General features: G+C 42.5%; 1 protein-coding gene across 10 annotated transcripts in view; it reads left to right on the forward strand.

Moving 5' to 3' along the window:
- kirrel3b (kirre like nephrin family adhesion molecule 3b) overlaps positions 1 to 21,124 on the forward strand; it is a 162,520-nt gene that overhangs the window by 85,262 nt on the left and 56,134 nt on the right. For all 10 annotated transcript variants that reach the window (XM_046074298.1, XM_046074299.1, XM_046074303.1 and 7 more), the window contains 2 exons: positions 11,532 to 11,681; positions 16,645 to 16,794. In XM_046074298.1, coding sequence (XP_045930254.1) covers positions 11,532 to 11,681; positions 16,645 to 16,794 — 300 coding nt within the window. The remainder of the gene's footprint in view (positions 1 to 11,531; positions 11,682 to 16,644; positions 16,795 to 21,124) is intronic.

The following is a 21,124-nucleotide window of genomic DNA, read 5'->3' on the forward strand; positions in this document are numbered from 1 at the left end:
GTTTTGATTAGGGGTCTCCTTCAATGTCACAGCAGCCAGTGAAGAAGAATGAGATGAGGCTGTCTCCAAGGGAAGCAAATAGTTGAAGACGATGAGAGGGAAATGGATGTCTCCACTGTCTGGAGGGTGTCGAATGGGGATTTTATGAGTCAGAGAAAGCTCAGTGAGAGCATCTCTTTTAATGAGACCACATTCCTTTTTTTTTTCTGGAAGACCATTTCAGTTTCTGCTTAGTGATTATTAAAATTCAGGATGTACTAAATAAAATCTGTCAGAAAAATAACAGTGACATCGGTTTGTTATTCTTAGCGTGGCGGAGGGTTGTGGCTTTGTCTATACTGCAGTTAGAAAAGTGTTTTGAAGCCAAGACAACAATGTTGGTGAAAATATCCTGTTTAATTACCAATAGACACTGTGGTTTGCAATCATTAACACATTGCTTATCCGCTCATCCTTACAGTGTATTTAATGTTATTCGGGTTTGATTGTGAGTGAAGCCACACAAGCCTATGTTGATATATTTCATCGCAGATATTTGTAAGACCATTAATCACTGGAAGTGGATAATTATAAATCCATCCCAACTGAAGAAATGTGAGCATTAACTGCTGTGTCCCTGGAGAAATGGTAGGAGCAGAGCTCTCATCCTTCTTTCTGTATCATTCAACCACTCTCTAGTCTATTCCATTGAAGTCAGTAGGGAATGGGAAATTTGTAGAATTAAACCATCTCATGGAGGGATGTATGTTCTTAAGAAAATTTAGACAACTCCTTCCACATTCTTTCAATCTATCTATGCATCTGGTCTTTGAACTTTTAAAACATATGAATGAGTTAAAGCAAACTTGCTGAGCCTATATTTCTCCCCACATCCCACACTCTAGTCTTTTGCAGCTGAATATTCGATCATAAAGAACAAAATGTTGATACTTGTGTTCCACAGCTTATGGTGAATAGAGTGAGAGAAAAAAAGAGAAACCTTGACAGATGTGACATGTATTGCAGTTGGATGCTGAAAACAGCAGTAAACAACTCAAATTGCCGTCACTGTTGCACTGTGAGAACCTCATTTTGGACAAAACATTTCTGAGAGTGTGGCTTATTTTTGGAACCTCTTACCCTTTTTGTGAGTTGTCTACTATGATAATTTCTACAAAGAATTTTCTAATGTAACCATGATAAGGCAATAATACACTGCACAAGCAATGTGTGTTTATTTACAGTAAAGTGGTGGGCAAAAGGGCAAACAAAAAGGCAATAACAATAACAATGAATAATCAAGAGATATTATTAAAATCTGTGAAACATATTATGCTGAAGTTGGGTTTTTATCACACCACTTATTTTTTTACATTAAGACTTGTTAGCAACATCTTTGACTTAATAAAACCTTTATGTGAACTGGACACCTTTCCTAAACCTTCCCGACAGAGATACATCCGTTTGGGCTTTATTTTCCAAGGGCTTTGATCTATGTCTTGATTTAATCTCACTCAAACAGAAAAAAAATGCTCCAAGTCTTGAAAGTCAAGGCACACTTTTATCTTGTCAGCCTTTACAAAATATGAGTTATGGCTGGACAAAAGGCAGCTTAATGTGGCTTGCTGTGCCTGTGACATATCATGTAATAGAAAAATGGACTCTCCCTCAAAATATATGATATACCCTATTGGACTAAGGCCCTCTGTACACCGCATCCATCAAATCAGCCACCTGAGTCTGTTTCAAATGCTCATTGTTCCTTAATGAACATGATCAATCCCAATGTAGGCTCACTTTGAACACCCTTCAAGGTCCCTCCCCCCTGCACAAACATATTCTCTTTGCAAATCATCAAGTTTCTTGACATCCACACACTCAGTAAACATTGAAGTGTCCATGTGTCAACAAAGAGACAATAGCAAGGCTGGCTTTGAGCTCTGAAAATAAACATTCAAACAAATACTCCAGTGACAGAGAGCACTGAAGAGGCAGGAGGCAATGAAGTGGTGAAAGTTGACAAAGAAAGGATGTAATGATGGAGTAGAGAAACAGAAGGGACCCTTCCTTTTCAATCAGGCCCCATCTGAATTCCCAAACTTCTTCTCTTCTCCATCTCCCTCACTCATTTGCATCTCTTTTATGTCCCTGCTTCCCATTATGCAAAAGTGTACGATAAAAAAGTAGTCCGGTTTGCAAAGCGAGTCGCTCCATTTCCCCACACTTTTTTAATCAATACCAGCCAGGGGAGGGGGGATTGTGTGGTGTTCAGCCACATTTATGCTAACTAGAATATTTGAACTGTTCTCTTTGAACTGTAGTTACCCTGGAAACCAACCCACAGGAGTTGTTGCTTTATAACAGTAATTATAGCACAATCAGTGGTCAGACTGGCTCTTGTGTTTCCAGAACAAAGCTGACATACATTTAGTAAGTAGTGTGCATTGTTTAATATCACACTTGTTGGACTGCATAGAGACTGACAACCTTGAAGACCTTTCTTTAAAGCACAGTCTCTCTTTATCCACTATAGGAGATGTAAAAACATGTTTGTTTGTTTTCTGCTCTGGACTTTGGAAGAGGGAAAGGATCTATTCCATGGCTCTTGATGCCTTGGTGACCTTTTAGACCCGACTATATGCGGCCTGCCAGAAAAGATGCAGCCTAGAGAGATTTAATAAACTGTTTGTGGCCCCTGATACTCCAGTTTCTGATGTCCATGAAATCTCACTCCTTCTGGCCGTGTAGCTGATGATAAAGCGATCGCCTGCAAGGCCTTCCCGCTGTTGCCATTTGTAATTTTTAGAAGTCATCATCAGAGGCAATCCGTCTTGATTATGCCTTGGCAACTGTCATGCTCCACTAATGCACAGTGTGAGAGAGGGCATAAATATAACGTCTTCCGGCAGCACTGATGTTTATCTTCGCTGCTTCATGAATTTGCATTCCCACAGACAAATTTTACTCATAATGGCAGCCATCACAGCATAGATAGGCTTGCAGTATTATCAGTCTGCATACAGTGTTTGTTTTACAAGTGGACAGGCAGGAAAAAGGATTTGAACATCCTGATGAGGAAGACAGACTGATAGTAATACATGTCTCCTCTAATAGGTTTGATGGAGCTTTATGAAATATTCATTATTGGTAACTATTGTAACATTGCCAAATGCATCTGAGGGATTACATTTTTATACTAATGAAATAGCCCATGTAACAAAAGTCTAGCTGGTCTGAGAAATAGGACATCATTCCATATAAAGATTTGTGTTGAAACCTTGGTGAAGGCAGGTTTGAAAATGGAAAATTCCAGCATCCTACGAAAAAAAAAAAAAAAAAAAAACATTATTACAATGAATACCACACCTACAATAAATGCTATGGCAAATAGTTATGACCTTGTCATTGTCACTGTTCCTTCTCTTTCTGAAGGTAGACGTTTGTCCGTGGTCTCATGTAATTTTCACTTTTCAGAACACACTGAAGGCAATTTTCTGTCAGAATGACTTGACTGAATAAAAAAGGTGCTGAGCTTAAACCATCTTCTGTGCATTAACTATCGGTGTAAACCTCCTTCCTTTGTATGCTGTGTCGCAAGTTTCACTTTCTTATTTCAGCAAGGTGAGCTGAGATATTCATTTTGTTCTTTCTTCTGAAGAGTGCCTGGATGCCCTCAGACTTAAAACTGAGATTAGCGTGACATAGTCTGTCTAATACCATGTTCGTATGTGTGTGTGTGTGTGTGTAGGGCTCCATGTGTCATGCAAACACATTATTAGAAATAGGCCAGGTTATGGTTTTAATAAGTTCAAAGTGCCAAATATCAAGAAAATGTCCCTCTAATTGCCTCATTACACTCTTACAAGCAGTAAATCAATCACAGCTAATCAAAATTATTGGGTGACTTATGTGGTGACCCATTACTTCTGAATTTATATTGTGAATAAATTAGATGACACTTGATTGATTGAAACATGACTTTCAGTGGCTATGACTGGTAATTAGTCAGCTGTTTTCCTTTCCAAGTTTCTGTCACACATTTGCAGTAATGTTGGGTTAACAGCTCTGAAATTGAACTTCTTTCCTTTTTTTAAATTAGTCAAAATTCTTTTTACAGAATGAATTTATCACCAGTCTGGAACTGACTTCCACAAACATGGACAGGAGTCATGTCACCACAGGCAAGATAGAAGTCATTCTCCTGTGGTTTCGACCCTCTAAATGGATTGATGAAGCATGCTTCACTGACAACTTAATGATTATGCTGCAGATAATTAAAGTGCACAAATCATGGCCATTAGACCTATGGTGAGAATGAGAGAATGCATGCTTGAGTTGCGGGCTTATGACTAATCAGTGTCTGGTGACGAAGGACAAGAATGTGTGTTGCTGCCTCAGAGGAGTTGAGGTCTGATGAAGAGATTGGGAGGGTGTGCACTGCAATATACAATTTCAGTTGGGAGAGATGAAGATTTAGATAGAGTAATTTATATTGCAGTAGATTTGTGCTTATATTGAACTGCCGGCCAGAATTAAAGACGCTGCTGGAGTCATTTTACAAGTGTTAAGTAATAATTTACAGAGCTTTGGAAAAGCTAGAAAAAAAGGGAGTTTGGTCCTGTGCTTAGAAAATGTACTTCCCTGGTTCCTGTCGGGTGCATGTGCTTTTTGTGGTTTAAACAAATGGACCAGTAGGGATAATACTTTTTCATTTGGTCCTGGTGGTTAGTGCAATCAGATCTATAAGAATAACTTGATTTAGTCTGTAATTCACACCTTTATCAAAAGCGCCTCGCTCCTGTCACCTATGGCAACGTTACCAGTGGATTAGAAGATAAAAATAAACTACTCCCACTCCCCCCCCCCCCCCCCCCCCCCCCCCCCCCCCCCCCCCTCCCCACACACACACACACACACACACACACACACACACACACACACACAGAAGGGCTTCAGAATATGGAGAAGTAGGTGGTATAAAATGCCCAGGCCAGAGGGCTAATAGTTTTTGATAATGATCCTGGGCTAAGCTTTGGTGCTGTGCAGCCACATGCCGCACAGACAGCATGCTGATTATTTCTCTGAAGTGGGCTGGATGTGTGTCCGTAACGGTAATTTCCAGGCCTGATTGGCAAAGAGCGATGAAATTGGGGGCAGTTAGCACTGAGGGGAAAATAGTGCTGGAGTGTGTGGAAATGCAGAAGCCATCCAATGGTAAACAAATTATCTGAAGTGAAATGACAACATTAGGCAATGCAAAGTGCCAGTCCACATTATGAATATTGCTCTGAGCACAGTCTTTAACTACCTGCTTTTTCCACCATTTGAAACAACTGGGCAGTCCTTATGAAAGCAATGGCCTCACCTTTCTAAATGCAGGACATTCAATCAAACGCAGCAATGTTCATTGTCTTTCATTTGATGCACATAAATATAGGCGGGAAGGGGTAATGCATAGGTGTTGATTATATAAAAGATAAAGATATGTAGATGAAGAAAACAGGTTTTGTGTTCTTTCTTCATTTGTTTAAATGTGGATAATTACAGAGAGACTTAATTCATGATGATTGTCAAGTAAATTCTGCCCAACCAGAGGTGTCCATTAAGGGTATGGGCATCAAAACCTGACAAAGTTGTTGAAATGCTGTTGCTCTCCAAATCATAATTAGACTGACCTTATATGCTAAAATAGAAAAAGAAGATACACTTCTATTTTCAGTCTAACATGCTGACACTCAATGCAAAATGTGTGATTACATTGTCAAAATCTGCAATGTCTTTAAGGTATGCTAGCTGTTAGATTATGGGTAGATAAGCTTACATGAAAAAAGTACAATGCTCGATTTAGGAAGTCCAAAGTGCTGAAGTGAAACATTTCTCTGTTTACAACTCTAATCTTCCCAGAAAATGTATGAAAACAAACTGAGTAGTTTAAAAAATTCTATTCATAGTGCAGGTTTGGTTGTTGCTGAGTGAGAAAACGGGGCTGTCTGTTGTCTCTAGTGACTGACAAAAGGTGTCTGTTTTGCTCTGTGTGCCCACACATTTACAGAACCTAACCCCTGAAGTCAAAGCCCATTTGTCTCACAGCAAATTGGCATGTCTAGACTCTTTTTCTTTTCTTTATGAATTTTGGAATGATTGTTTTTATTTAAAATTTTTTTATTAAGCTCTCAAGTAAACCGCATTAGGATGCATAATAAATCATTATTAACGCAGATCTCTACCTCGGCGAGCACCTGAGCACAATCATCCTCCTCCCCTCATATTACTGTCAGTGATAAAGTCCAAAGCGTGGTGCTTAATTCCTAATTGGGCATTTTAGTTATGAAAATCATTTTCATGAATAAGTGAGGGGACGTGGGTTGCCTTCACTCTGGTGCGTGTCATGCCTGGCAGAGAATAAAGAAGAGGTAGATAAGGGAGGGGCACATTTTTTTGCCAATGCTGTGATGCCCAGTGAAGGATAAATCTGGCAGATGCGACAGAGATTTATTCGGTGCAGAGGGGATGGATGAATGAATGTAACCACCTTGATGTAAGCCCCAGCCTTCTCAAGTACATCATCACCCCATTTCTTTACCCCTATGAAGACACATTTGTTGCAAGACTCAGCCAGGCTTTAAATTGAATGAAGGAGGTCACTTTTTAACTGCTCAACTGACAAGTACAAGCTGGTGTCAGTTAAGTCTTTGATTCTTTCTATCACCAGTGTATTTTAATAGCCCTTTTAGGACATCAGTCTTAGAATGGCAGCAGAGTACAAACTTTTAGGAAAATTTAAAGAATGCTTGCTTAATATAATACAGATACAGAGGCAGCACCAAGTTTCACGTGTTGAGTCCCTATTCAAGAGGAGCATGTCTGAAGTCACGTTCAAGGCCCTAAACTTTGGGTTTAGACATAAAACCATGTGTTCTTCACTGTTTGAGCAGGTTTGGTGTGCTCAGTCTAGACTTTGATTTGCTGGTGGTTGTTGAACAATCTTATTGTGTCATGCATGTTCTCCTTCTATGCTATGCAGCAACGTCTCTACCTGTTGCAACCTTGATTCTTCTGCTTTGGTCAGAGGGTCTTTTTAAAAGGCCTAACCATTCAGTACTGCACTTCCCTAAAGCAGGGGGATAACTTTTACTCCCCAGTATTGGTCAAGATCAGAAAACATTGGATCCTACTATTGAAACTTAACTCTGTCATGTATTAGACACTCCTTGCCAGGTAAATGCTTATATCTTTCAAACACAGCCAGTTTGAAACACAGGTTTTTGTTTAGAATCCATCCATCGTCAACCGCTTATCTTGTGTACAGGGTTGTGGGGGGCTGGAGCCAATCCCAGCTGTCATCAGGCGCAAGGCGGGGTACACCCTGGACAGGTCGTCAGTGTTTTTGTTTAGAATTTTAAGTATTATTATTATGGTGTTATTTTTAGTCTTTGGAAAACCCCCTCCGGAACCACAGACGACATTAAACAGCTGTCTCCACAGGCTGAGTAATAATAAATAACAACAATAATAACTTTATTTGTATAGAACTTTTAAATACAGGTAACAAAGTGCTTTCCAGCAATCAATGCAAAACATAGACAAGTCAAACCAAAATCAGTATCACACAGAGTGGTGTACAACAAAGAAAATAAAAAATATGGTCAACAAGTCAATGTGCAAATAAGGGACAAATAAATTACGCATCACATAGTGGTTTATAATCAATAAAGAAAACATAAACAAGTCATTATACAAATAGTGGAAAAATAAACTTATGAAATCTTTGTTGTATAACTGTGTCTTAAGAAGTGAGATGAAACCAGGAACAGACTCTGCAAGCCTGATCTCCTCTGATAGACTCTTCCAGAGTGTAGGGGCCCTGATGACAAAGGCCTGTCTCCTTTGTTTTTTAGCCTAGACCTTGGAATTGTTAGCAACTACCTGCCAGAGTATCTTGGCTCACACAGGGGTAAAAGTTTATAGATATACAGTATGAAGGTGCCAGCTCTTGCCTGGCCTTAAAAGTGATTAGAAGAATTTTAAAATCAATCCTAAAAAAAAACACACCAGCCAGTGCAACGATGCAAAAACTGAGGTGCAATGGTTAAAAGAATTTGCAGCGTGGTAAAAGTCAAGTTGCAGCATTTAGGACTAATTGACCTTTTGCTAAGCCACGCCCCGAATACACTAACTGAGGTCCGACACTTTCATGGCTACGCTCCATTGACTCTAATGTGAAAAGAGTTGTTTTCTTTTTTTTTTTTTTATGGCTGTATTTTTCTAAGATCTGGTCAAACGCTGTTCCTGGGGCACTTGTAATAGTTACAGTTGCTACCCAGAGAGGTTGAAAGGAGAAGTACGATTTATTCTCTTTCCAAAATCTAAAATAAATCCAGAAAAATGTCAGCTGTGGATTGTCCCTAATGTAATGTTAGTTAGCTAACGCTAGCTAACTTCCTACTCAATGGAATGTAATAAGTCCCAACTGTTCTGCTTTTTAATGATTGTAATACCAATAATGAATAGAGGCCTACCCAGCTGTACAGGAACAGTGTTGATCTTTAATATCGTTGTCTTTTGTCTCAATCGTCGGGGGATGCGGTGGTTCACTTGTAATGTGTGATCAGTAGGTTTTCACGTCCGTTTGAGTAAGTTTGACAGCCTGAATACAACCTTCAAATGTATAATGCAACTGTGTGCTTCTTTCTGAGATCACTTTTTCCAGCACATTTTACAATATTTCTCCAGGGCGTGCAGTAATAGACAGTGGCAGCGCCGGCAGTTTGTCGGACTTAGCAACAGTAACTAAAGGAGGCGGGGCTTAGCGAAGGGTCAATTGCAGGTGATGAAAGGATTTCAGGTATAAATGGAGTTTCAATAGTCGAGATGACACACACGCTTAAAACAACTTTTGCTGTTTTATTTCCTTATCTAATGAAATGTATGAAATTAATTGTCCTTATGGACTTTATATCTAGCTTTGGCAATATTGTTTCTATACATGGATGCCAATAAAGCTAATTTGAATTTGAATTTGAATTTAAAAGCATGGATGAGTTTCTCTTGATCTGTGGCTAAAATAAAATGTTTAACCTTGGCTATATTTCTTAAATGAAAACAACATAACTGAACAACTTTCATTACATGGGGCCACATAGTACTCCCCATGACGAGTAAACTGATCTTGATGTGCAAAATCAATGGAGTGCCCCTTTAAGTCATGCTCAAATGTGTATATTTGTGTGAGAGATTTGTGATTCTGTTGAGTACTGTTAATTAATACTTTTTTTGTGAGAGCTGTTTGAGAAGTCAAATATTTGTTTACAACAGTTTCAAGGCAAAGTGTGACACAGAATTACCATGAACTCCTGTAAATTGTGTGCAAAAATCTGTCTCTGTGCTAACAATACGAAACAGCTTAGAAAATGGCTAACAATGTTTTCCACCTAACTGAATTCTGTAATCAAGCTGATACTGTGCTGCTCTGCCAGATCTCAGAAAAAAATAATCTCCCATCTGTTTTCTTCTTGATAATACAGAAGGTATGAAGGGTCCAAAGAAGAAGGACAACAGTGAGGATATGGGTTGTAGGAAGCATGCAGGCGTGTGCTGCCAACAGAGAGATCCCTCCGATGTTAAATAAATTACAGCACAGACTGAACTGTTTGATAATATCAGTCATGACTGAGCAGATAAAAGATTCCCTGGCATTTACAATGTTTTTCCGGAACATGCCAAGAGATCTGTTGAGTAGCTGTCTATATGTTAGTGTGCTGCTGACTGGGTAGAGAGTACAGCTGAGATAAGCTCCTCATGTTGGAACACAGTCAGGGCTGAACAAAGCTGTCTCTCAGTTTAATCACTGCTCCTGTGTAGGTTTGAAGGGCAATACATATGGTGAGATAAAGTCTCATCTAGGCAGCATCACCCACAATGTACATGCCCATTCACAAAGGGCCTGGTTAGCCAGGGAGAAGCTATATAATCTCAAGATGATGAAAAGCCCATTAAATGCTTTGAGGTACAGCACATTATGCTTTCCTGATGTTGGTTTAGTAATAGATGTATATTAATTAAAATGTGGCAGTGCACAGGATTGTATATTTCTGACTGCGTGTGTGGTGCAGGAATGTGTGACAGTGTACACAGGGAAAACTTCTGCTTACATCTTTAACAAGCTATCCATCACAAGGAATTCATTTCAAGGCTGAAATATGAGTTGTGGAGTCTAATGGCATTTTCCAACTGAATTAAAATCAGTTTCCTGAATGACAACAATCCTTTCTCTGATGTGGTTTGAAATCGCGCAACAAAGCTAATCAATTTCCATGTCTGCAATAGCATAAGTAATTTCTTTTGAATATAAATCCAAGAATACAAAGAAATGCAGTAGATGGCTACAATGGGATTCAAAGATGAAAACACAATTTCACGTTCTTTTCTGTCCTTGCTCTGCTTATTATTGTAATTTACATGTTATCATCTTTGATCAGGTTTTTATGTGCATGTAATTGCGTAAAAAATTTATGTATGTGTGTGTGTGTGTGTGTGTGTGTGTGAGCCCATTTCAGCATTATAGGGCTACATGCTTGTGTCCGTGTTTGTGCTACTACGCGAATCTACAAGAAAGCAAGATATTAAGTCGTTCAAGAAAAAGGTAGATATTCTGAGCCAAGTAATTGAACATAGAAGTTTAGAAGTAAGGAATAGCTATGAACAAAAGTGTCTCAGTAAAGTGTGAGAGAGGAAGTGACACTTTCAAACCTTTGCTGCAATCTGTGCTCCCAAATCACTGTGTCTGGATGAATGTATGTCAGTTTGTCTATATGTGTGTAGGCAGTTGATAGGTACCCTGCCAGTGTTTCTAACTACACATCAGTAGTACTCTGTACCCTCTACTCTGATCCACAACTCTGCCCCCCTCATCCCCACCACCACTCCACCACCATTGTACCCCTCCCCATTAACACACCCTCTGCCTCTAATAGAGTTCACTGCACACCACTTTCCACCTGAACACGCAGTAGAGGAGTGCAGCTAATAGCACTTGCACAGTTGGAATACATGGGTGTGAGCTTGAGTTAATATATGCCACTAGAGCAGTGTTGGCAGACAAGATCGTGTTATCTGCTGTGCTGTGTATGAGCACAGCCCATCTGTACGGCGACACCCTTCATAATGAACCGAGCTGAGCTGTGACGGCTGTCTCTTAGCCTGTGCTTCAGTCCTGTGCAGCACTGACACCTCTGATGCGTGTACAGTATCGTGTCTCTGTATCATGAACAGTAAAAGAATGTGCCACATTTATATGTCAGTCTTTAGGGTTCTTTCAACATGAGTCTGACAAGAGGTTTGAGTGAAATTGGTGGAAATGGTCGTATGGTGCACTTCCCTTTATTTTCCCTCCATTCAGCACTTGAAACATTAAAAGCAGCTGTTTGTAAAACCATACTTATTCCCCTCTTTGATATTGAATGTTCTATGCCCTCTTCTCCTGGTTATATTAAAATGCCATGATATATAAAATGGGTCAGACCTAACCTTTTCCTGCTTCTCTTGTTCTTCAGGGGCGGAGGCCATGTTTTCCCAGCAGCCACAGGACCTGGTGGTGGTGGCAGGCCAGCCTGTGACGTTACCATGCACTATCCCCGGTTACCATGGTGTTGTCCTGTGGATCAAAGATGGCCTGGCGCTGGGAGTTGGCAGAGACCTCTCTGGTAAGGAACAGCATTTATCACCTTGCATTTCTCCATCACCCTCAGTTCCCTCTATTAATTAAGTTCTCCAGTATAATAGCTGCTTTTTGTCATCTAAAGCCTCCACATCAACCTCATACCCTCAAAATATGCCAAATATATAACCCCAGAAACAGATAAAAGAGGTCTCATAATAGTGTGTTACAAAATAAGTATTATATTACAAGTGTTACATAGGAAAACCCAAAATTATATCACTCAATATCAAACAGAATAAAAAAATCATTCTGCCTCTGTGTTAGATGCATACCTAAATCTCTTATCCTATCGCTGGCAGAGAAGCATAAAAATCTGAATGAAATGTGAAATCAATAGTGGCACTGGTCTTCCTCTGGTGCTTCAGGCTGTTAAATGGCTTTTTGAAGAGTAGCTGGCATCCTCTAATTACACTGCACCTCATGTATAATTGCCTTAATTGTTTAATTTGGAGTAAAAACGACTACTGCACTGTCATCTAGTAGCCTGTTGTTCTACCAATCGAGGCTTAATGTATATTTATGACCTTGATGAATTTCAAGGAAACACATCACTCCTCTAAATAAACATTTACCACCTTCTGAAGCGCTGAGCTATTGAATGAGAAAACCCATAAAAGCGTAGTGCACCCGCATCATCTTCTGAAATGATCATTAATGTCTTCCAAAACAGAGATCTATTTGAATATGTACACAGCACTCCATACACAGCAGGATGCGCTACTCTATAAGGGCACGGAATTTACCTCACATACCACCTTTGTGTAACTACTGAGAAATAAAAATGATGACATTTCAAAGAGCAGTGACAAAACGTTCAATTGCATCCATTTTAAAAACACATCAACGTCTCTTATGTTTCAGGAATGATTAAAGATGTATTTCACTTGAGACTGGAGGTCTTCTACCCCCCGACCTTTAGCAAACGCTCAGAGAGGCCTTCTCTGTTGCGAATTGGTCTGTAATTAAACCTCAGTGGCTGACAGAACCCCAGTAAAGCCATCCTATTCCCTCTTCAGGTTCTTATCAGACCCAGGGGAGGATGAGAGGTTGCAGTAAACAATGGTCCTGCAGTCTCTGAGTCTCCTTTGGAGGAAGAGGAGGCAGACAGGGACAGTACTTATGATTGCTGGAAATAGAATGAGAAAGAGAGAGGAAGCAAGAGAGAGTACAATTTTATTTAGGGTCAGAGTGGAGCAGAGATGTAGAGTTTGTTGTATCCTCCTCTATTTTTATTGATTTTAAAAGACAAGACAATCAAGATGAAATCTCATTTCAACAACAGCTGAAGACAGAGGAAGGAATCGAACAGAGAATATAGAGAGAATAGTGGCTCACAACACTCAAGGGAACTTCAGTAGATCAACCTTTAACACACATCACATCTGTGAATAGTCTAACAGTCACAGACGAGATGCAGTTATCCTGACCTTGCCCTCCTCCAACAATATTCTCTTATTATTATTTGGCTGAATAATCAGGCCCGAGATGTAGAGTTGGAGTGATCTTTCTCACTTAAACTGTTTCAAAAATGCACAGGGTTTTGTGTGAGGAGGAATTGCTGTCTGCCTGGAGAAGATAGGTAGAATCAACAGTATGATACAGACAGGGGCTGAGTGCCTTCTATTGAGATGGATGACACTTTTTTTAAATAAAGCGCTCCACAGCTGTCCTTTTTATCACTCCTGCCTACATACACAAGCAGTGCTTGCAGCACTAAAAGAGTAATGGTACATCCACTGCAGGATGTACACAATGAAAGGAAAGTGGCAGCTGTATACATAAAAAGTGCGACGAATCAAATGTTGCATGGAGCATTTCCATAATATAGGTCTGCTCAGCTATTCATGTAAAGGAGCTGCGTCGGCAACGTTGTGCTCCGCCTGGGACCTGTTTCCATTCACAGGAGCAGTGATTAAACTGAGAGAACTCTTTCACTATTCAGAGCAAGAAATTACAGCACAATAGCCAATGATGCATATCTGTCCCTGAATTTCCCATTCATTCCCTTTTGTGTCACGCTTTTCCACCCTAATTAAAGAAAAGTAAAATAGCCCCACAACTGCTCAGAACACACCAATCAATGACATGAATATACATGCCAGAGAAGGTATCTGCTACGCGTGATGATAGTGGCAACAGACAAAGCAGCTATAAGTGAATTCTCCTGGTGCGCACGCAGTGAAGATGGAGAAGGAGGTGTTTGTTTACATTCCACCATACACTTAGGATATAGGAGAATGAGCTCTTGAGAATAGAGGCTGACAATTAGCAAACCTTCACCAGCAGGCATGTGACACTAACCCCTCAAGAGCAAACTGAACACCAGTCACCTGTTCACATCTGCAGCTAACCTGTTTCTATCCCCTGATGGTTACACTGTTTGAAACATGTTCTAGGTGAATGCTATAAATCATTAGGCCATGCCTCAAATGTCTGTATACTTATATGCACACACTCACATGCACATACACCATTGATTCCAGCCTCAAGACAAATCCATTTCCACCTGATGGATTCATTACTCCTTAATGGGCCTATTTTACATTGTTTGCTTTAGGTGACACATTGTGTCTTTGAAAATCGCTGAGATCTAAGATCAATGGCCCTTTATAGGCACACATCACATGTGCAGAGGTGATCAGTCTTCATGTGTGCCATTATAAGAGTCATACTGACAAAGTGTGTGATCAAGGTGCTGATAACGTGGCAAAAACACTTCACAGCATGTTTTGAAAATGATATTTCAAAATTCTTATCATTTACTGTCCACCACAAATGCAAATTACTTTTCCTTTTGGATCTTGCTAACGCACAGAGAGAAACTGGAACAGAGCCATATTTTCACACAGCAAAAAATATATTGAGTTTGCCAGTGGCACAGATGAGGTAATTGGCCAGATCATCTGTTTGTGTAACATAAATGTACATGGCTTATACCTTGGTGCAATTAGGCATTTTGAAGTCAACTCTGTTTCTGAGCAGGTACAATAACCTCTCGCTATGTGGACCGGAGTCAACTCAAGGTCACATCATTTAGAATGTGCAATGATCATTACCCTTGTGATCCGCAATGGCATTATTGCTTTGAATCTCATCAATGAACATAAAATTGAAGCAAAATGGTTCTCTCGTGACCTTGTGCACATAATGGTGCGTCCTCTATTTTAGACATTATTCTGAGCATGAGAAAGCAGAAAGCTTATTTTCAGTCAATGATTATTAATGCTATTAATAGAAGCTTTTAGTTGTGATCAGGTATCTATTAACCCTGTTACATTTACAACCTGGTCTACTGAAGCCCCGCTATCACTCAGTGTAGGACACACTGTAGCAACTCATGTGAAATTCAAAGAAAGGGGATGTTTTATCGCCTGTGTAACTAGTTTTCCCACAAAACATCCACAGGTAGGCTTGCCACTAATTTTGCCTTCATCTGTTTATCTTGTCCCCAGCTTTAATTTTTAGATTCTGGCGTTCTTTTGTCCTTTGTCCGTCCTCCCACCGTATGGATTAAAGGTTACACGTAGGAGGATGAAATGCAAAGGGTGGCTTAATCGGCTGTAACTCACCCCACCAGCATAGTGTGAGGCCCACTCCATGCTCTATTAAAGGCATCTGGATTCAACAAAGCAACAGTCACTAATTGGACTTTGAGCATACAAGGGGGTTTTGCACTAGACAAATGCAAGGATTTAAAAGCTGTTATAAGGCTGGCCAGTCTGTTATGTTCCCTTTGGGTGCTAAAACATATAACCAGCCTGTAAAACATTTACAGTGAAAGACTGAAGTGTTTGCGGATCTTTGAAGTGAACCTGAGTCAATGGTAAGCTGTTACTGAGAAATCAATATTTTTATCCCCAACATTTGTTGGCAACGACCCAACAGTTGGATGGGCACTGATAGCTGTTTTGGACAGGAAATGACAAGTGTGTGAGTCTAAAGTGTGAAGTTTTCTTTGTCAAAGCTACAAAGTTAGAGTGAGGCTTTGCTAAAAGCCTGGCCTTGTTCTGCTGTAAAATTATCCAATCCTATCCACGAGTTTCATCATTGATCAATTACTTAAGGGCCACTGGAGGAAAAAGCAGTTCTTTGCTGGAAATGCTTCACAGTTTTTCTCAACATTTTTTATGAACAGACATTCTCATTTCATTCTATATAGTGTATCCCTAGTAATTACAAAGATGAAGGGAGGAGAAAAAAGAAAAGGGGTCTTCAGAGACGAGCAACTCCAAAAGCATGCGAAATATCCCATAAAGCTTCCCAGTCAAAGACATTCTTCTTCCTGCTTATTTGCCTCGGTGGAGGGATGCACTCCACAACACACTCTCAATGCATTTTGCTATAATTGTTAAGGGGATACCTTTATACCATCTCACTTGACTTGTGTAAAATGTCCAGGTCTCTTGGATATTCCTCTGCTTTCTTGCATTATTAAACAATAAATCATTTTACAGAGCAATGCTGAAACAACTCAAACTCTAGCTGTTCCTGTTTACGGTTGCAGTAAAACATCATTCTCCAGAATGCAGCAACCTCCACAGCAGCTCATTAACATTTCCAGGAATGCTATAATGTCATGTTTCAACATTGTATGAAAATGTGAGTAAATTAGCAAATGAACAATCAAAAAAACATACTCACTATAAATCTATAATAGTCTCACCTGCCGCCTATTTCGATCATCTGGTTACTGTTGTTCAATTACAGTTAACACACTCAAGCCAGCATTTTAACATCAACAACATATTTGTTTATGTCTTTACCAATTAAAACCAACAACCTGATAATAACATTCATGTTATAGCTGATGGTGTATACATGTGTGTATTTTTGTTGTAGTATGCAAGTATTCAAAACTATTCAAAATTACCTTCTTGCATTTGGCAAATGAGCAGTATTTTGATTTTGAAGGGGGATTAAAATGAACAAATGTGTTTGCGCTGCAGGCTATCCTCGTTACACAGTGATTGGCGACCACGGTTCAGGAGAGCATCATTTGCGAATCCAGCGTGTCGAGCTGATGGATGACGCTGTGTTTGAGTGCCAGGCTGTCCAGGCTGCCATGAGGTCCCGTCCTGCCCGTCTCACTGTGCTGGGTGAGTCCAAATTAAACACACACTGACTCCAAACAACACCACTGTACTAGCGCCAGCCACCTCCCGACTCCCATCACTGAGCTGCAAAGCGACTCATGGAAAAGGCTTCACTGGCTTCTTACTCTCAGAGAGCTTCTGAGGATTTAACGTCCACAATGACGAAACCCCATCAGCATCACAAAACCAATTTAGCTCATATGTATCATCCCAAATACTCAAACGAAATCTACACTCTTGAGCCTAAACACTGGACAGAAGTACTACCAGAGCTCAAGGGGCCCTAACAAAAGTGGTGCTTCACAACAAAGTAAACAGTATGTGTCCTCGTTCACTTTCCAATTGCAGAGAAAATATAAATATAAATACACACACAAACAGAGGCACTCACATGCAATCTAACATGTTAAAAAAATCTTCATTGAAACCTTAGGACAAAAGATAAATCTTGTATTAAAACCATCAGAAAGGAATTAAATCAATGCTAATGTTTCCCATTTGGCAGAGTGTCAATATGACTGAACTTTTACAGACCCTTACATTTCCACTTTAATTTCCTTCCTCTGCATGCAGCCTCCACTTTCATTATTACTGTAAGCTTGAGAGGTTACTGGTTCTTAATTAAACTTTATTGGGTTATCATTCAGCATTGCCATTTCTGCCTTATTGAGTAGCACTATAGCGCAATCACTGGCTCACGTTGCTTTCTTGGGCCCTTCAAGCTTCCTGCTGCCTCCTGTCTCCTGCTGCCTATCACAACCTCCCTCACCAGAGGATTGCTGGAAAGATAGCTTGAGTCAGTGACAGAGCAAAAGAGAACAATGGAGGAGGAATGAGCAGGAAAAAAAGAGTAGAGCGAGAGAGAGAGGGGTGTCTGTCACGCACTGTCCTCGCCACGAGCGACTGATCCGCCTTATTGATCCGGCCTAATGAAAAGTGAAACTAACGATTTGTAGAGGAGAAGGCAGCAGGAGAAAAAGAGAGAGGGAAGACAAATTGCGGCATAACGTTTCTCTGGCTGCCAAGCCCCCTGCAAATGGATATGAGTGAATAATTACAGATACTACAGTGAGCTAAAAATGTCTGTTGCAACTGCACTTGCCTACCGTCTACTGTTGTCCTTCTTTTTCTACCTCAAACTTTTAGCTGCTCTGACATAATGCTTGACTGAAAGAAGAGTCACTGACAATTCAAGATGTGTATCTTTACATCTCATTGGATATGATCAATTCAGCTGTTAAACTACATTCAATTTTTTATTTAATTAATTTCAATTCAATTCAATTTTCATTTTAAGCAATCAGCAATATTACCACTAAAATATCCTATTTAATGGCAATTCCTCTTGCCTCCTTAGTATCCTTTCAAGATTTTTCATATGTATGAAACGTCTCGGTATGTAACCTTTGTTCCCCGAGAAGGGGAACGAGAAACTGCGTCGGTGACGGCACTATGGGAACGCCCCTGGGCGTGGCAGGGCTGAACTATGAATGAATCCTTGGGGGACCCGAAACACACCATAAACTGGTCTGCTTTCCTCCACCGGGAAGACCTCAGAGTGTAAATACTCAGCGCTCTGACAGAGCAGAGCAGATGAAGTCTCCCGTCCTCCGCCGTCACATGAGGTGGGGGATGAAACGCCTGCAGCACCGTGGACCCTGCCAGTCTGGCCGGAACCTTAGGGACATAACCTGGACAAGGGTGCAGGATGGCCCTGACCCTCCCCGGGGCAAACTCCAGGCATTGGGGAGACACCGAAAGTGCCTGGAGATCCCCCACCCTCCTCAGAGAGGTGATAGTGAGGAGAAAGGTCATCTTAAGGGTCAGGTGCTTGGCCTCAGCCGACTCCAGGGGTTCAAAGGTTTCGAACCACTGCCAGGTCCCAGGTGGGAACCCTGGAACGAGTCACGGGTCTAATCCTCCGGGCTCCATGGAGGAAGCGCACGACCAGCGGACGCCTCCCCAACGGCCCATCACTCAGAGGGGCGTGGAATGCTGCAATGGCAGCCACATATACTTTGAGCGTGGACGGGGAGAGGCCAGCGGAGAAACGGTGCTGGAGGAACTCCAGTATCACAATTACCGAGCAGGTAACTGGGTCCACCGCCCGTTCTCTGCACCAGGTGGTGAACACATTCCACTTTAGGCCGTACATCCTTCTCGTGGACGGGGCTCTGGAGCTGAGCAGCGTTTCGACTGCTCCTGTCGTCAGACCCGCCTCTAAGAACTGCGCCCTCTCAGGGGCCAGACCCATAGCTGCCACAGGGCGGGGTGCGGGTGAAAGATCTGGCCCTCCGCCTGGGACAGCAGGTCTCTCCTCAGAGGGACCTGCCAGGGCGGGCCCTCGAGGAGCGATATTAAATCCGAGAACCACACTCGTGCTGGCCAAAACGGGGCTACTAGTAGTAGGCTGACGCCGTCCTGGCGGACTCGCTCCTGTTCTTCAGAACAGGAGAAACGCATACAGACGCAACCTCGGCCACGTCTGTACCTATGGCATCCAGCCCTAGCGGGGCTGGGGGTGATAGGGAGAACCACAGGGGACAGTGTGCCGTCTCTCGGGACGCAAACAAGTCCACGTCTATGGGGCCGAACTCTTCGCATAATAACTCCACCACCTCGGGGTGGAGTCTCCATTCCCCGGGCCTCAACCCCTGTCTCAACAGCAGGTCTGCTCCTTGATTCTGGGTCCCAGGGATGTACATCGCTCTGAGGGACAGCAGTCTCTCCTGGGACCACAGGAGGATCCGATGTGCCAGTTTGCATAATGGGCGCGAGCGCAGACCCCCCTGGTGATTCAAATAGGCCACCACCGCCGTATTGTCGGTCCTGACAAGGACGTGGCGACTGCGGAGAGCGGGCAGAAAACTCCTCAGAGCTCTGAAAACCGCCAACATTTCCAGGCAATTTATGTGCCAAGAGAAATGATGCTCCTCCCAGGAGCCTCTCGCGAAGCGGTCGTCCATGACCGCGCCCCATCCCGTGAGTGAGGCGTCTGTTGAAATAATTGTTCGGCGACAGATTGCTCCCAACACAGGACCTTGGGACAGGAACCAAGGCTTCCTCCATACGGACAGGGAACGAAGGCATCCGCTCGTAACCCGTATCAGACGGAGCGGATTTCCCCTCGGGGAGAATCCCTTGGATTTTAGCCACCACTGCAGGGCTCTCATGTGCAGTAGTCCGGAAGGTATTATACTGGACGCTGCTGCCAGAAGACCCAACACCCTCTGAAAGTGTTTCACAGTGATGGCGCGGCCTAACTGCACTTTGGTCACTGAGGATAAAATGGACTCGATGCATGCGGGAGACAGGTGGGCCCGCATCGTCGTTGAGTCCCACACCACCCCTAGGAACGCAGTCCGTTGGGCAGGTGTCAGCACGCTCTTCTTCGCGTTGAGCCGCAGCCCCAAACGCTGAAGGTGGGCGAGGACGACATCTCGATGCCGAACCGCTAACTCTCGAGACTGGGCCAGGACGAGCCAGTCGTTGATGTAGTTCAGTATGCGGATGCCCTGGAGCCTCAACGGAGCCAGAGCTGCATCCATGCATTTGGTGAACGTGCGGGTAGATAGTGCTAGGCCAAACGGAAGAACCCGATACTGGTAAGCCATGCCCCCGAAGGCGAACCTCAGGAACTTCCTGTGAGAGGGACGGATGGAGATGTGGAAATAAGCGTCTTGTAGATCTATCGTGACAAACCAATCCTCGGATTGGATGTGACTGATGATGGCTGGGATGGTAAGCATCCTGAACCTGAATCTCCTCAGAGATTGGTTCAGGGACCGCAAATCCAAAATCGGACGCAATCCTCCGTCCTTCTTGGGGACCAGGAAGTATCGGCTGTAAAAGCCGGCTTCTCTGACTGGCAGGGAAATTAATTCTATGGCCCCTTTCTTCAGCAGAGAGCGGACTTCCTGTCCCAACACCTGGCTCTGTTCTGCGTGTACTGTAGTCCCGACCATCCGGCAGAATCTGGGGGAGCGAACCCGGAACTGCAGCCGGGCGCCCTGAGGCGGAGGACCGCCAGGGAAGGCTCGCCGGTGAACCACGGTTTGTGAGCCCAGTCGTGTTCCGGATGTTGCCCCTCGGGGCGGACAGATCGGCGAGGGCCTGCCGGCGGCTAGCGCGTCCTGAGCGCTGAAGCAGTGAGAGAAATGGAACGGGTCATTTCCTTGGTTACACGGAGAGCCAAGTCCATCGCTCTACGGAGCTCCGTCAGGTCCTCCTCAGAAGGACCTCCCCCTACGTCACAGTCCCGAAGGAGATCGGCCTGGTATGCCTGCAAGACAGCCATCGTATGTAGGCTGGCACCAGCTCGACCCGCTGCCAT

The sequence above is a fragment of the Micropterus dolomieu genome, linkage group LG17 (assembly GCF_021292245.1).
Source record: "Micropterus dolomieu isolate WLL.071019.BEF.003 ecotype Adirondacks linkage group LG17, ASM2129224v1, whole genome shotgun sequence".
NCBI classification, from domain to species: domain Eukaryota; kingdom Metazoa; phylum Chordata; class Actinopteri; order Centrarchiformes; family Centrarchidae; genus Micropterus; species Micropterus dolomieu.